This window comes from Ambystoma mexicanum, chromosome 7p, assembly GCF_040938575.1.
Source record: "Ambystoma mexicanum isolate Mex_15411 chromosome 7p, UKY_AmexF1_1, whole genome shotgun sequence".
In the NCBI taxonomy this organism is placed as follows: Eukaryota; Metazoa; Chordata; class Amphibia; order Caudata; family Ambystomatidae; genus Ambystoma; species Ambystoma mexicanum.
In genome coordinates this window covers 649856411-649873488 of record NC_090939.1, presented here as the reverse complement: position 1 = coordinate 649873488, position 17078 = coordinate 649856411, and the positions used below count along the sequence as shown (strand labels likewise).

Genomic DNA, 17078 nt, shown 5'->3' with positions numbered 1-17078 from the left:
CAGACACTCGCTGTTCCCATTGTCCCATCCGCACCTCCCGCCTTAGACACAGACTCGGTACCATCCGTTCCTCCCGGGGTTGAAGTTGAAACCACAGGGGCAAGAGGCAGGACTGACCAACGGGAGTGCACGAGGGTAACCCGCAGCGCAATCAGCAAGGAAAGGAAGGTGGAATTGCAGCAACAGGCAGAGATGTATATAGACGGGAATGATGGGACGGCAACATTGGCTTCGATATATGATTTTCGTAGAAGCAACGAAAGGCAGGTAGTGTTGGAATGCATGGGTGAATATTTGGTGGAGAGATGGAAACAGCTAATTGGGAAATTACCACTGCAACGATTGTTAGATTTGAATGCATTAGCACGCTGTAGGGAGAGGGATGAAGAAGTGAGAGAACATGTGTATAGACTTTTTTGAGCTTAAAGATCAATTAGATAATGACTATGCCGAAATGTTTACTGCACCCGGATACAGGAGTAAAGATATCAGATGTCAGATCCTAGTATTCCCACAATGGAGATACACGAGATATTTGATGAATATTACATGCCTATGAAAAGAAAAGCGCTACAATCGATGGTTGAGCATTTATTAGATAAAGATATAAAAAACGATAAGGCCAGCCCGCCTGAAATAATGGCAGTATATAGAAGAGCATTAGAGCGAGGGACAGGAGAAACAGCCCTATCATTGGATCTGGGAATATTGTTACATCTAAGAGAAGGGGGAGGGACGGTAAGTGGGGCATTTCCTATGAGAGAGGTCCCACCTACCTTTGTACCCAAAGTGGAGGTTCCCGCAGTGGGCAATGTAGCGGGGCAGGTAACACCAGCCCATTACACCGCCCAATATGTACAGGTGAACAACATAAAGCAGACGATTCCTGATATAAGAAAGAATCCTGCAGGGTTTTACAAGGAAGTAGAGTCCTGCCTACAGTCATCCGTGCTTACCATGGGTGATATAGACATAATATTCCCGGTGATCCTGCAAGCAGACATATGGAAACAAATAAGGAAGGTAGATGACACAACTGCCTTTGGCGCCACATGGGCGGACTTGATAATAGAAGATAGAAATAAAACGGTTGGAGGAACACCAGGACCGAACCTGGTGGCATTACCAGCACCTATAGTACAGAAGTTAAAAACAATTGTCCCAGAGAAAAGAATCCAATGGGACAAATTGACTGCATGTGTACAAGGCAAAGATGAGTTGGCTACAGATTATTTTAATAGATTTGAAGAAGTATTCACAGACTTCAGCGGGCAGGATGTGGGTTCAGAAGCAGGAAAGAGGTTATTTGTTGACAAATATGTGAGGGGGTTAAAACTTCGTATTCAGGATCTAATAATGACATCAGAGAGTGCATGGCAAGCAAAAACGTTGGGCGAAGTACTGCATATGGCCTAATATTATGAGCGCAGAGTGACTGCAGGAAAAGAAAAAGAAGAGAGGGATAGGGTAAATTTAAAGACACGAGTATTAATGCAGCAAGTAGTAGGACATAATAGAGGGCGAGGGAACGCACAAGGAAGGAGTAGTTCGAATATGCATGGGGGAACAGTGGGGCCGAATCAGTGTGCATATTGTAAAGAGGAAGGACATTGGCGAGCGCAATGCCCGCATCTACAGAATAGAAATGGGTCTGGTCAGAGGAGACAGCATAGAGGACACCCAGGAGCGAATGGACCAAATAGGAATAGTATGCAGCAGCATCATAATAACGGAGGTAATCAAAACCAAGGCCAAAACCAAAATGCCCCAAACCAGAGTCAGGGACAGCAAAATCAACAATATGGAAATCAGAGTGGGGGAAATAGAGGGAAGAGTGGAAATGTTTTCGATACACAGCCAAACACGTATTACAGTAAAAGTAATGATTACACATCGGACAATGCGTTATTTCCCCAATAGAACAGCCCAGAACTGTAACGCTCACCTGATTCCCGTAGAGGCGCCGGTCTTGACTGGGCGTATACCGTATCTTCAAAGGTGATGTGTAACACACGGCTGGCTCTTTGGGCTGGACCTCTGTGCACTGTATGTCTGACTCGAAGGGTAAGATGTCTGCAGATAGAAAATATGGGATTAATGAACTGGGTTATTGAATGTCTCTCTCTTCTTCCCTTTATCTTCTCCTGTAGAACCCCAAAGGTTAACGCTCTCACCTTAGGTAAGTGAACGCCGTGCTCTCCATCTGCCTCGGGGCAGGGTGCTGTAACCAGTTTCTTCACTGGATAAGGGGAGCAGGCCTCTTGACTTCAGAGGACTGCTGTCCGTCGTTTACTGCACGAACGGTAAGTTTTGAGTAATTCTAATGTCTTTAAAAGTCTTTAGTAATGATGTCTCTTGTTTTGCAGAGTTCCGGCGATGGCGGATGACGGGCTGAAGTGAGTTGAAGATGGAGCCCGTGTGATGAATAGAAGCGCCTGGAAGCACGTAAGTAAGCGCTTGTTGCCTGCTTCACGATGCGCTCTAACTGTCTTTTTATTTTGCAGGTACAAGTTCGGAGCGGCTGCAGGGTGCCGGAATACCCACTGGGTTAGATGTGGAAAGGAGTAATGGCACGTGAGTATTAAAGTTCCCCAATGTCTTTAAACGCACCTTGTTTTGTCTTTCAGATGCGGGATGCAGCGCCGAAGGCCTCCGGAGCGTGCAAAGAGTGGTAAGCTTTTGTCTTTCAGATGCCGGAATGCAGTGCGAAGACCTCCGGAGCGCACAAAGAGTAGGTAAGCCTTTGTCTTTCAGATGCCGGAATGCAGCGCGAGGCGTTGGTGACAGCCGATGGACCAGGTAAGTGAAGCGCTGTCACTGAAGACTGTAATGCTAACCTGTTCTTTCTTGTCTTTATAGGTGTTGCTGAAGACTGGATTCAGGATGGTAAGCCTTTTCCCTTAGGCCCAGGATCAGATGCAGAAGACACGATGAGCGTTCTGCTGCAGAGGATGCAGAATAACGCAAAGCAAGATTCATCCATCGGGTGTGGTTTAAATAGCCTCCTGTAGTGCTTAGGTGTCTCCTTCCACAGCCACGCCTAGGTAAGAAAAGAGTTCCTGCTTTCCAGAAGAGTTCCAGTGTTCTGAACCTAGGGAGTGGCTCCTGCCCCACCCAACAGGAAAAGTAGTTCCAAACAGAAGAGGATCAGAGGCTCAACTGGCAGGCAAGTAAGCAGCATGGTCTGCTGCAGGTAAGTCCACCCAAGCATTATGAGCCCGGCGCTTCCAGCGCTGGGACTGGGCATATTTATGAGCCTGGTGCCACTGGCGCCAGGACTGGGTCCAAAAGGTCCCAATTGGGACTGGTTGGCACTCGGAACCTGGGTTATGGATCTGCTTCCAAGGGAGTTGGGAAAACCCTGACCTTTTGGAAGCAGAGATCATGACAGTACCCCCCCCCCCCAAGGCCCCTCCCAAACCGGGCTTCTCCGGGGGTTTTGGCTTGTCAGGAAATGTTCGGTGAAATCTTTTGATTAGGCGAGGAGCGTGGACATATTCAGCAGGTTCCCAGGATCTCTCTTGGGGGCCGTAGCCTTTCCAGTCAATTAGGTAAAATAGTTTAGATTTGGAGATCTTGGAGTCCAGAATGCTTTTGACTTCAAACTCGAGTTCTCCATCAACTAGGATGGGTTTTGGAGATTTAGTTAGTCGGGTTTGAGGTTGCACGGGTTTTAATAGAGAGACGTGGAAGACCGGATGTATCTTCATGTGCGGGGGCAAGTCCAACTTGACCACTACTGGGTTTACTATGGTAGTGATGGAATAGGGACCAAGGTATCTTGGGTTGAATGTGCGTGGCCCTTTTAGAGGTAGATATTTGGTGGATAACCAGACTTGATCCCCTACTTGATATTGAGGGGCTTCCTTCCGATGTTGATCTGCTCCTTTCTTGTATTGTTCTTTAGCCCTTTGAAGGTGAGAAACAGCTTCCTTAAAGGCTTGGGTGATTGTAGAATGCAGGTAGTCTACTGCTGGTGTTTCAAGATCTTGGAGGGGATCCAACTCTGAGGTTCGAGGGTGACTGCCGTATAAAAGAAAAAACAGGGTTTTCCCAGTTCCCGAATGGACAGAGTTATTGTAGGCATATTCGGCTATCCAAAGGATGTCTTTCCAAGTTTTTTCAGTTTGTTGCAGCATGCAGCGTAAATACTGTTCCAGAGTTTGATTGGTCCTCTCGGTTTGTCCGTCGGTCTGAGGGTGGTGACTGGTCGATAGTCTCACATCAATTTGAGCCGACCGACAGCAACTTCGCCAAAAATGAGAAATAAATTGACTACCTCGATCCGAAATTAGAACCGAAGGAAAACCGTGCAGTCGGACGATGTTTTCGAGAAATTCTCGGGCCAGAGTTGCTGCTGTTGGCAAGCCTTTGAGCGGAATGAAATGCGCCATCTTGGAGAATAAGTCCACGATTACTAGAATCGTATTGTATCCGGAGCATGGAGGTAGATCGGTGATGAAATCCATAGAAAGCGTATGCCAAGGGCGAGGTGGGATGTCAATAGGGCGTAAGAGGCCTGCTGGTCTTTCCTTTTGACTCTTGTTTTGGGCGCATACTCCACAGGACATTATAAAGTCTCTGATATCTTTTTTCCAAGACGGCCACCAGAAGTAGCGCTTGATCTTTTCTGAGGTCTTGGCCATACCGAGATGTCCTTCCATTAAAGAATCGTGATAACAAGAGATTGCTTTTTTCTGTAAATCTGTGCTGGGCAGGTATAATCGTTCTTGGAAATACAATAAGTTGTCCTTTACTGCAAAGTCCTTTCCCTGCAGATGCCAATTCTGTATGTCTGCTGGAGTTACAAGTTGCCTGGCTTTATCCTTAACTTCCTCTATGGATTGTGTGGCGATTACACCCAGAATTCTTTGTTCGGGAATGATTGGTACAGGTTTAGGGTTGATCAAGTGTTCTTCCACTCCCATCCGAGAAAGGGCATCAGCTTTACCGTTTTTTGTACCAGGTCGATAGGTAATTATGAAGTCAAACTCGGCAAAGAATAATGCCCAACGGAGTTGTCTAGAGGATTGGGCTTTTGCGGTTTTCAAATATTGCAGGTTTCAGTGATCCGTAATCACAGTAACGGTGTGTCGGGCCCCCAGCAGATAATGCCGCCAAGCCTTAAAGGCAGACTTGATAGCCAGAAGTTCCTTGTCAGTAATCGCGTAATTGATTTCAGGAGGCGAGAATTTGCGGGACCAAAATGCCACGGGATGCAACTGATTGGTTACCGGGTCCTTTTGTGATAGAACTGCCCCCATGGCAAGGCTTGAAGCATCAGTTTCCACGATGTAGGGGAGTTCGGGGCGAGGGTGTTTTAAGATTGGTGCAGAGATAAATTTAGTCTTCAAATCCTGGAAAACTTGTTCCGCCTCGGTAGACCATTCAAAACCTTTGTTTTTCTTTAACAAGGCAGTGATGGGCTGGACTATTCGAGAAAATTCGGGGATAAACCTGCGGTAAAAGTTAGCGAAGCCTAACATGCTTTGCACACCTTTTACGGAGGATGGTGATGGCCATTTGAGAACTGCATCGACCTTCTTTGAATCCATACACACTCCGCTAGGTGATAATATGAATCCCAAGAATTCAACTTCAGTCACGTTGAAAACACATTTTTCCAACTTAGCGAAAAGTTTGTGTTGACGCAATCTTTCGAGGACCATTTTCACATGTTTCCGATGTTCAGATTCCGATGAAGAATAAACGAGGATGTCGTCAGTGTAAACAACAACACACACGTCTATGAGCTCTCTGAGGACATCGTTCATAAAATATTGAAAGGCGGCCGGGGCATTGCAAAGTCCAAAGGGCATGACCTGATATTCAAATAGCCCATATTTGGTGCGGAAGGCCGTCTTCCATTCATCGCCCTCTTTTACTCGTACCAAGTGGTAGGCTCCTCTAAGATCCAGCTTTGTATATATGCATGCTTTTCTGACCTGGTCCAGGAGTTCAGGGATCAAAGGTAACGGATATCTATTCTTGACGGTGATCTGGTTCAGGGAGCGATAATCTATACAAGTTCTAAGGTCTCCTTCCTTTTTTGGAACGAAGAACAAAGCTGAAGAAGCAGGGGACTTGGAAGGACAAATAAACCCATTTGCCAGGTATTGATCCAGGTATTGTCGAAGGTGAAGGTTCTCAGGCTCGGTGAGGGCATAAATTCTACTACAAGGAGGAGTAGATCCAGGTATCAGGTCTATCTGGCAGTCATAAGACCTATGAGGAGGTAGAGAGTTAGCCTGATCCTTCCGGAAAACATCTTTGTATTCTAGGTATTCGGGAGGTAACTGGGGAGTCTCTGAAGAAATTGCTGACAGTGCAACACCAGGTGGAGGGTGACAAGTAGAGACACATTCTGGAAACTGGACCGTTCTTGCTCGCCAATCGATCAGAGGATTGTGTTTCTCTAACCAAGGTATTCCTAGAATAATCTGAAACTGAGGAGCCTTGATCACATCGAACACGATCTTCTCATGGTGTCCATCTTGACTTACTAGCGTCACTTCTTGAGTGGTATGCGTTACTGGTCCGGAGGCTATCTCCGTTCCATCCACCGTAGTAATGACGCCCTTTACAGCCTTGGGACAAAGAGTTAGATTCATCCTCAAAACCATTTCATGATCCACATAATTGCCGATGGCACCGCTGTCGACGTAAGCTTCAATTGCATGTAATCGATCCGGATTATCAGGGCTGATGAGGACCATAGGTATCACGAAATGCGAGGTCACGGAAATGGCTTTCACGCTCGGCAAGAGGACCTCTATTCTTGTCGGGGGAGGTCGTTTCCCTGCTCAGAGTTTGTAACTTTGGTAACTGCAGCTCCTACTGCCTTCTTGGCAGGTTTCACCAGACAGTCTCGAAGAAAGTGCCCTGAGTTTCCGCAATAGAGGCATAATTGCAACTGTTTTCTCCTTTCCCGCTCCTTTTGTGTTAGAGGACCTTTCAGGCCCCCTATTTGCATGGGTTCCCCGGAGTCTACTCCTTTGGAAGGAGTTGGCGGTTTGGAAAATACTCGAGCATCAAACTTGGAACGATCAGCCTTCCTGTTCTGCAGTCTGTGATCTATTTGAACGACTAAGTCTATATAGTCCGAACAATCTTGTGGGGGATTCACTACTTGGGCTAACACATCTTTGAGCTCTCCACGTAGACCTCTATAAAACAGCGTACTCCTTTTATCCTCAGGCCATTGAGTTTCCACTATCAGTCTGTTGAAAGACGCAATATAAGCCAAAAGGTCTTGATTACCTTGTCGCAACGAAAGAAGCTCATTGTCCAAGGCCTGCCCCTGTGAATGTCTTGCGAACAGTTTTTCCATACTGAGCTGAAAAGCTTGAAAATCATGGAGGACCGGATCATCTTGATTTACTAGAGGGATCGACCAGTCTGCCGCATTGCCACTAAGGTACGAAAGCTACTTTAGCTTGATCAGTTGGAAAGGCTGCTGGCCGGCATAAGAAATGCAACCGGCACTGATTGATAAATACTGCAAACCTCTTTGGGTCACCAGAAAATCGTTCGGGCGGAGCCAGAGGTACATTCCCAGGTAGGTTGATCTGCACTGGATTCGTAGAGGATGTAGAAGGAAGATTTCCCCCAGATGCGGGTAACGGGGTCTGTCCGGCTTGTGACTGTAGCAATTGTCTAGCGAGATCATCTGTTCGCTCCTTGGAAATAATCAGTTCCCTTATTAGAGCGTTCGTTTCCTGATGGGCTGCATGCACTTCTGCCCTTAGTTCCCCAAGTAACTGGGCTAGCTGGTCGGTATCCGAGGTTTCCATAGCGCCTGGACGGGAGTTTTGCGGTAGGCTTTGCGTTCTGTAACGCTCACCTGATTCCCGTAGAGGCGCCGGTCTTGACTGGGCGTATACCGTATCTTCAAAGGTGATGTGTAACACACGGCTGGCTCTTTGGGCTGGACCTCTGTGCACTGTATGTCTGACTCGAAGGGTAAGATGTCTGCAGATAGAAAATATGGGATTAATGAACTGGGTTATTGAATGTCTCTCTCTTCTTCCCTTTCTCTTCTCCTGTAGAACCCCAAAGGTTAACGCTCTCACCTTAGGTAAGTGAACGCCGTGCTCTCCATCTGCCTGGGGGCAGGGTGCTGTAACCAGTTTCTTCACTGGATAAGGGGAGCAGGTCTCTTGACTTCAGAGGACTGCTGTCCGTCGTTTACTGCACGAACGGTAAGTTTCGAGTAATTCTAATGTCTTTAAAAGTCTTTAGTAATGATGTCTCTTGTTTTGCAGGGTTCCGGCGATGGCGGATGACGGGCTGAAGTGAGTTGAAGATGGAGCCCGTGTGATGAATAGAAGCGCCTGGAAGCACGTAAGTAAGCGCTTGTTGCCTGCTTCACGATGCGCTCTAACTGTCTTTTTATTTTGCAGGTACAAGTTCGGAGCGGCTGCAGGGTGCCGGAATACCCACTGGGTTAGATGTGGAAAGGAGTAATGGCACGTGAGTATTAAAGTTCCCCAATGTCTTTAAACGCACCTTGTTTTGTCTTTCAGATGCGGGATGCAGCGCCGAAGGCCTCCGGAGCGTGCGAAGAGTTGGTAAGCTTTTGTCTTTCAGATGCCGGAATGCAGTGCGAAGACCTCCAGAGCGCACGAAGAGTAGGTAAGCCTTTGTCTTTCAGATGCCGGAATGCAGCGCGAGGCGTTGGTGACAGCCGATGGACCAGGTAAGTGAAGCGCTGTCACTGAAGACCGTAATGCTAACCTGTTCTTTCTTGTCTTTATAGGTGTTGCTGAAGACTGGATTCAGGATGGTAAGCCTTTTCCCTTAGGCCCAGGATCAGATGCAGAAGACACGATGAGCGTTCTGCTGCAGAGGATGCAGAATAACGCAAAGCAAGATTCATCCATCGGGTGTGGTTTAAATAGCCTCCTGTAGTGCTTAGGTGTCTCCTTCCACAGCCACGCCTAGGTAAGAAAAGAGTTCCTGCTTTCCAGAAGAGTTCCAGTGTTCTGAACCTAGGGAGTGGCTCCTGCCCCACCCAACAGGAAAAGTAGTTCCAAACAGAAGAAGATCAGAGGCTCAACTGGCAGGCAAGTAAGCAGCATGGTCTGCTGCAGGTAAGTCCACCCAAGCATTATGAGCCCGGCGCTTCCAGCGCTGGGACTGGGCATATTTATGAGCCTGGTGCCACTGGCGCCAGGACTGGGTCCAAAAGGTCCCAATTGGGACTGGTTGGCACTCGGAACCTGGGTTATGGATCTGCTTCCAAGGGAGTTGGGAAAACCCTGACCTTTTGGAAGCAGAGATCATGACAAGAACGGGTCAGAACCAGTGTCTATTCCCGTGAATCAGAGAGGACCCTACGTAGAAATGAGAGTCGGGAATGAGGAGCAACGCTTTCTTGTAGATACAGGAGCACAGAAGTGTTCAATAGAGCATCACTTGGTTCCGAATATACCACTGTCAGGGCAAAAGAATATTTCCGTAGGGTGCGCAGGTACACCAGTCATAAACCCAGTGTCCAAACCAGTCCCAGTTACCATAGGACCATTTACCGAACATTGTCCTTTCCTTCTAACAGAAAATTGTGGAGAAAATTTGTTGGGATTAAATTTGTTGAAAAAACTAGGTTCTGTTATACATTGCATGGCAGACGGAGTGTTTCTTACGATATGGCCACACGATGCCCCTGTGTCAGAATTCATGTCCGAAGTGTTACCAGGGGAACTAAGTAAAGTACCAACCTGTATATGGGCAATGCATGACAACGATGTGGGATGTTTAAAGATAGAGCCAGTAAAGATTATTTTAAAAGAAGGTGTTACCCTACCGCGAATACCCCAATACAAAATTTTGTTTGAAGGTGAGAAAGGATTGAAGAGTATTGTTACCGATTTGGTGAAATTAGGGGTAATAGAGGAAATCACAGGCAGTACATGTAACAGCCCGATTCTTCCGGTTTATAAAAAAGGAGGTAATGAGGTACCATACCGTTTCATAATTGATCTACGCGCATTGAATAAGGTAGTAGATACGCAATTTCCTCTAGTGCCAGACGTCACTACAATATTGACAATGATACCTGTTTCAGCAGAATATTTTAGTGCAATAGATTTGAAAAACGCATTCTTTAGTATTCCAGTGGACAAGGACAGTAGATATTTGTTTGCGTTCACATTAGTAGGACGATCATTTACATTTACGCGGATTCCGCAAGGTTATACGGAAAGTCCAAGCATTTACAGTAGAGCATTAAAAGAAGAGCTAGACATGCTGGAATTACCCGTGGGTTGTGTACTTTTGCAATACATAGACGATTTATTGCTAGCTGCAGACACAGAGGAGATTTGTAAAGAACGCACTGTATTACTACTGTCACACCTAGCGGCACATGGCCATAAAGCTAGTTTGAAGAAATTTCAGTATAATCGAAAGGAGGTAGCTTATTTGGGCTACCTACTTTCGAAAGGAGGGAGAAGACTAACGCCAGAACGCATAGAAAGTATTTCTTGTATGCCTACTCCAAAGACACAAAAAGGAGTCAGAGCCATAACAGGCATGGCTTCATATTGCCGACAATGGATTGGTAATTTTGCGTTAATTGTGAAACCATTAGTGAATTTGACTAGAAAAGATGCGGTTATGCCTTTGCAGTGGGAAGAGGAATGTCAGAGAGCATTTGATGGATTGAAAACTGCATTATGCTCGGCTCCAGTTTTGGGTACGCCGAACTATAAGAAAATGTTTAGACTATTTGTGTCTGAAAGTGAAGGATGTGCATTGGCGGTTTTGACACAGGAACAAGGTGGAAGAAATAGGCCATGCAGCTATTTTTCTTCTGCGCTGGACCCTGTAGCGCGCACTACCACGATGTTTGCGATCTGTCGTGGCGGCTGCTGCGTCAGTGAAACAAACGGAAGGGATGGTATTGGGGCACACTTTAATTTTGATGGTGCCACATGCCATAGACGTTCTATTAAATAGGACACAGACTCAACACCTCACCTCTGCTAGATTGACAAGATATGATATTATCTTGTTTGCGCCCCATATCCAAATTATGAGGTGTAGCGCTTTGAATCCTACAGAATTAATGCCACTGACCATAAAAGAAATTGGGAAGAATGAATCACCTCCCCCCCACACGATTGCTTAATGGTCACTGAGGAAGAAACCAAGGGGAGAGTTGATTTAAGTGATATTCCACAGAAAGAGCCGGATGGAGAGTTATTTTGTGACGGCTCATGTTTTAAATTACCAAATGGCACGACAACTGCCGCATACGCTAACACTACCCTAGAGAGTGTTGTAGAAAGTAAAATAATCCCCTATAATTCAGCACAAGCCGCGGGAATAATAGCAGTAATGAGAGCCTGCGAGATTTCTGAAAATTTGAATGTGAATATATCTACTGATAGTCAGTACGCGTTTGGAGTGGTTCATAACTTTGGTCGACTCTGGGTTGAGAGAGGGTTTCTGACATCACATGGTGCCAGAATTCAACATGGCCCTTTGATTCTACGATTGCTGTCTGCACTCACGTTTCCAAAGCACCTAGCAATAGTGAAATGCGACGCACATAAAAAAGTAACATGCAAAATAGGAGAGGGAAACGCGTTTGCAGACAGGATTGCAAAACAAACTGCCACTGATTTGAATACCAAGATGATGACGGTTCAGACAGAGGAAGTACCCTGTACCACTGTCAAAGAAATGCAGGCCGAGGCTATGGCCGATGAAATACAGGCATGGGCAGAGGGATCTGCTGAGTTGGATTTGGAGGGTTGTTGGGTGGACAAGGGAACTAGAAACTGGATGTTCCAAATTCATATGTGACTGCAATGGTCACAATGGCCCACAGCCCTATGCACATCTGTGCCAAGAAAATGATACAGCACCTTTCTACAGTATGGCAGAATGTAAACATAAAAAAGAATGCAGAGAGGTTGGTGCAGAACTGTATCACGTGTTTACAACACAATGTAGGAAAGGGAACAGTGACACCAACAGGCAGTTTTGGCCCGCCCTCCATGCCGTTTGAGGTAGTTCATTTTGATTTCATAGAGATGGAGAGGTGCCAAAACTTAAAATACGTCTTGGTGGTAATCTGTGCATTCAGTAAGTGGGTGGAGGCATATCCTTTAAAAGATTGCACAGCAATGACTACGGCAAAAGTAATGTTGAAGGAGTATTTTTCCAGATTTGGCTTGCCCCGTGTCCTATGGTTCTATAATGGACCACATTTTGTGGGTGCAGTGGTGTTACAGATATGTGCAGGTCTTCAGATTGATAAGAGATTCCATAGTTCAAGGCATCCGAGTTCTGCCAGTCTTGTGGAGAGGCACAACGGGATTCTTAAATCAAAGATTAGCAAGATTTGTGCAGGAAGCAAGTTGAGTTGGGTGGATGCATTACCAATAGCACTATTATGCATGCGTATGTCTGTACAGGCTAAAACTGGGCTCTCCTCGTACGAGATCGTGATGGGGAGGCCGGCAAATGTTTGGTGCGCACCTCAGCCAAAACGACTTAGTGAGATAGAACATCCTGTGCTTAGTACTTATTGTGCCCTTTTAATGCAGAAATTGCGTTTGATTCATCAGCAGGTGCAGGAGGCATTACCCGTACGGTATACCGGTCCGGGGCACGCGCTGGAGCCAGGAGACTGGGTGCTGCTAAAAAACTTTGAAAGAAAGTCATCATTAGCACCCAGGTGGCGCGGGCCCCATCAAGTACTTTTGGCGACGCAGACGGCAATACGGGTGGATGGAAGGAAGTCGTGGATCCATGCCACCCATGCCAAAAAGATTGCAACTGCACTGAAAGTCTTGCCTGACACTGCTGACCGGAAAGAGACAGCGGTCCCAGAAACGAAAGAAACTGTTGCCAGTGAGCAGCCACCTGATCTGCCAAAACGTGAAGTGAAACTCGAAACAAAGCCTGAGACGATTGCCAAAAGGGGGGAAGGGCAAAAAGTGCCCCAACGTTGCCCAGCAGAATCGAAATCACTGCTGACCGACGTGAAATCTGCCTTGCAGATACCAGCAAAACCAAATCGTGTACCCCTTTGGCGCCAACCAGCACTTGCCAGCACGCCAAAAAACAGATCTGCAACATTGGCGCGGCACACACCAACACCTGCAGTAGCGCCACAGGCTGACTTCAAGCCTGAATCTGAAAGTGCACCGGCACTGTTTACGGATCATACGATACCAGGAGCAAGGCGATACAACCTGCGGCCTCGGAAGGCAAAGTGATCCGCATTCTTTTTTTTTGTTTGGTGTTTATGTCAACCTCTGGTTCAGCTCATGGACGGAGTAGGAACTAGGGGTGTAGAGGAGAGAAGCGTGAGAATTGTGCAAGTCGGACAATTCAAGACTCGCGGCTCCTCGGTGCGATCATAAAAAGTACATGTGTCCTGAACCAGAACGGACAAGCTGGGCGCACATGGTACTATGGCAAGTGAGATAATTGATTAACAGTACATGTGTCCGGAACCAGAGCGGACAAGCTGGGCGCAAATGATACTGAGGCGATAACTGATCAAAGGTCCTCTAAGCAGTATAAGAAGGGATAAGTGATCTCGCCTAAAAACTAATAATCGTATCCAGGCTAAAAAAGGTCAGGCAAAACTGAATTGTGAGAATTCCACTGAACTTATAGACATCAGAGCAAGCGCGACGAAGAGAGATATCCACAACGAACTGTGATAAGGAAGAAGAAGGATGACGAGAAGAAGAAGGATGACGAGAAACATGCCGGAACCGGTTCCAGCCTCTTCCTACACTACAACCGCTGAGAATGAGTCAGTTATAAAGACTATGGGCCTCATTACACGGTAGGCGGTAGGGATTTACCGGTACAGGTAAGGGATTACCGGTATCGTTAAATCCCCTCCACAATCACAACCCGAACAAACCGCTATTAGCGGCACCGCTAAGTACGGTGGCACTATTAGCGGCAAGTCCGAGGGCGCGCGACTCCTCAGTCCGGAAATAGCGCCATAGCGCTAATAGCACGCCATCACAAGCCATGCGGACATGGCAATACCGGCATGGCGAAGACCCAAAAACCCCTTACAGGCAAGCCGCTAATACCGGCATCGCGAACCACCCGTTAAAAGACCTGAGCAGTGTTCCCACCTGCAAAATCAGCACAGGTGGAGGCAATGGAGACTGGCAGCACAAAAGAGCACACCAAACCCCTTCCCACACCCATTTCCACACCAAGATGGATGCAATACTAGCAGCATTACATGGGCTGGAGGACATGATTGCAGTGCAGCAGCTACAACAACAGGCAGCACAGAGGAGACGCAGGAGGAGGAGGAGGAGGGCAAGACAGGCGCAGCAAGCACCACCAGTGCACCTAGTGATACCACAGAGGCAGCCACCAATTCCCAGGATCAGAGCCAGTCCATTCAACCTAACCCCTGAGCAGATACACACCCTGTACCGTCTGGACCGGGATACCATCACCACCATTGTAGACATGATATACAACGACATTGTGAGTCTCATAGACATCCGTACTGCTATCCCCCCTCTACTGAAGGTGGTAACTTTGCTCCACTTCTTGGCCACAGGCACCTACCAGCATACGGTAGGTCAGATGCATGGCATATCACAACCAGTATTCTCACGCACGCTGAACCAGGTGCTCGATGCCCTCCTGAAGCACACAAGTCAACACATAGCCATGCCACGGACTGCCCAGGAGATCTCCAACACCAAAGTTGGCTTCCATTCACTGGCAGGCATCCCAAGTTGCATCGGGGCCATCGACTGTACCCATGTTGAACTGGTGGTCCCACATGCCAATGAGGTAGTCTACCGTAACAGAAAGCAATACCACTCCATCAACGTCCAAATGGTATGTGACTCCAACAAGATCATCACACATTGTTGTGCCCGATATTCCGGATCAACCCATGATTCAATGGTCCTGCGGAACTCGACAATACCACGATACATGGAGCGACATGCTGGACAACGTTTGTGGCTACTTGGTGAGTAGCAGGCCAACCACATGGCAGTGTGATGTGGATTGTGAGTGTGGGGGGGTGCATACTCCAACTGGGTGTGAGTTGGGGGGGTGGGAGATGCATACTCCAACTGGGTGTGAACTGGTGTCAGGAGAAGAATGGACATACATATTAGCATCACTGTCCAGTGAGGCAGCCCACAATGGACCAGACACAAAACCACATGCAAGTTGTGATTTGCCAGACAAAGATATTAATCCATTACGCCAAACATGCCATTTCCAACCACATGCACACCGCACAACACACCATTTGCCCCATAACACAAATCAGCAACATGCATGGAAAAATCACATCAGAAATGTACGCTGAACAACATCAGAAATGATCCGCGCCCATGAGTGCATACAAATGGATCTCCTGTAGCCATTGAAGTGAGCCACACCCGTACAACACTACTGAATTGCCATTAAACAGCATGGTGACTTCAAATGAGGAATGGCAGTATACTAGCAGTGTGGTACAAACGTTGCCAGGGCCGGGAAACATGAATGACTTAAACTCAGCCATGACATGGCAATCTCTGCCGTATGCATGTATGGTGCATGTCCACTTGCAAGGACTACCTCACCTTCCCACATTGCAGTTACCCTGATTGCCATGCGTGCTTGGATCAGTGGATGTCATTCACAATGCTATGATTGTTTGTGTGATATGTACAGGTTCCACTTGATGTAAACACGCATACCCATTGTTGCACCCATGCAGGTGATGCCGGTTATCCCCTGAAGAGGTGGCTCCTTATCCCTGTACGGAACCCACAGAACAGGCACGAAGAGGACTACAATCGTGCACATACCCATACCCGCGTGGTAATTGAGCAGACATTTGGCCTTTTGAAGGCACGCTTCCGGTGCCTCAGCAGGTCGGGCGGGGCACTCCTGTACGGGCATGAGAAGGTGGCCAAGATCACCATGGCATGTGTCATGCTGCACAATATGTGTATCAGACGGAATGTGCCAATGCCCCCTGACATTGAACTGCAACCACCTGCTGAGGATGATGACAGGGATGAGGATGGAGGAGAGGGGGCTGCAGGTCATGCAGGTGGCGATGCCCAGGAGGGACGTGCTGTGCGCCAGCACCTGATAGACCTATGTTTCTGATACACATGGATTAGGAGGCTGCAATTGATGTGGAGCTCAGGGCACTGGGTATTGGGAGGACATTGACACTGTGCACCCTTCACCAATAAAGCACACATACACAATAATCAATGTCCAGTCATGTGATTATCCATGCCATAACGTGTGTATTGAGCATTATGTGAATCAAAAGTGCATGTACCCTCCACCCCAAACATCCTCTCCCTCCCCCTCTCCCCCCAAAACTACCCCAAACACCCTCACCTCCCTCGCCCCACAACTCCCCCAAACACCCTCACCCCCCTCCTCCACAAATCCCACAAACATGGTGTGCACAACAGTGCGGCATTGGTCTGCAAGTGTCAACAGTGACAGGCTGGCCCTACTTCCCTCCTCCACTACCACCATTGGGGGGTTGTGAGTCTGGCCGCCGCAAGGACCGGGTGGACCTGCGCAGGGTGCTTGTTTGGTCGGAGCTGGCAGACGAGGAGGTGCCTGGTTGATCAGGTCCCTGTGTGTGACGCATGCTCTCCATCGCCTCAGCAATGCGGGTTAGGACCTGCCTCACAGCCACCATCTCATTACATAAGCGCGTCGTGTTGCTGTCCATGGCGGCTTTCATGTCCCTTGAAAACTCCCGAATCTCCTCCCTGGACAAGGGAGCCTCGCTCACTTGCCGGCCATCCAGGGCATTGAGTTCCTCCTGGCGCTGTCGTATTAGGCTTATGCTCTCGTCTGTGGCCCTGCCCCTGTTTCTCCTCGGCGCAGCTTGCTGCATGTGGCCGCCATCAGGTGAGCTCGCCATGGGACTCAATAACTCTGCCAGTGATTCTCCGGCATACACCTCATGGATGCTGCCATTTGGTGTGTTGCATGGGCTGTGGTGTGAAGACAGCTGGGGACTGGGTGTACGCTGCACTTCCGGTGTCGGACATGGGTCCTCCACATCACTCATGGGTGCCGTGGTAGCTGCT

The 17078-nt window shown here is 47.8% G+C and overlaps 2 protein-coding genes across 2 annotated transcripts in view; both read left to right on the top strand.

The window, feature by feature from the left end:
• The window catches only part of AFF3 (ALF transcription elongation factor 3), a 2498221-nt gene that overhangs the window by 2054279 nt on the left and 426864 nt on the right, over positions 1-17078 (top strand). The window lies entirely within an intron of this gene.
• LOC138526224 (putative nuclease HARBI1) lies at positions 14312-16305 on the top strand. Its single transcript, XM_069636695.1, has 2 exons — positions 14312-14983; positions 15728-16305. The coding sequence occupies exons 1-2, from the start codon at positions 14467-14469 to the stop codon at positions 16123-16125; spliced, it is 915 nt and encodes a 304-aa protein (XP_069492796.1). The 5' UTR covers positions 14312-14466; the 3' UTR covers positions 16126-16305.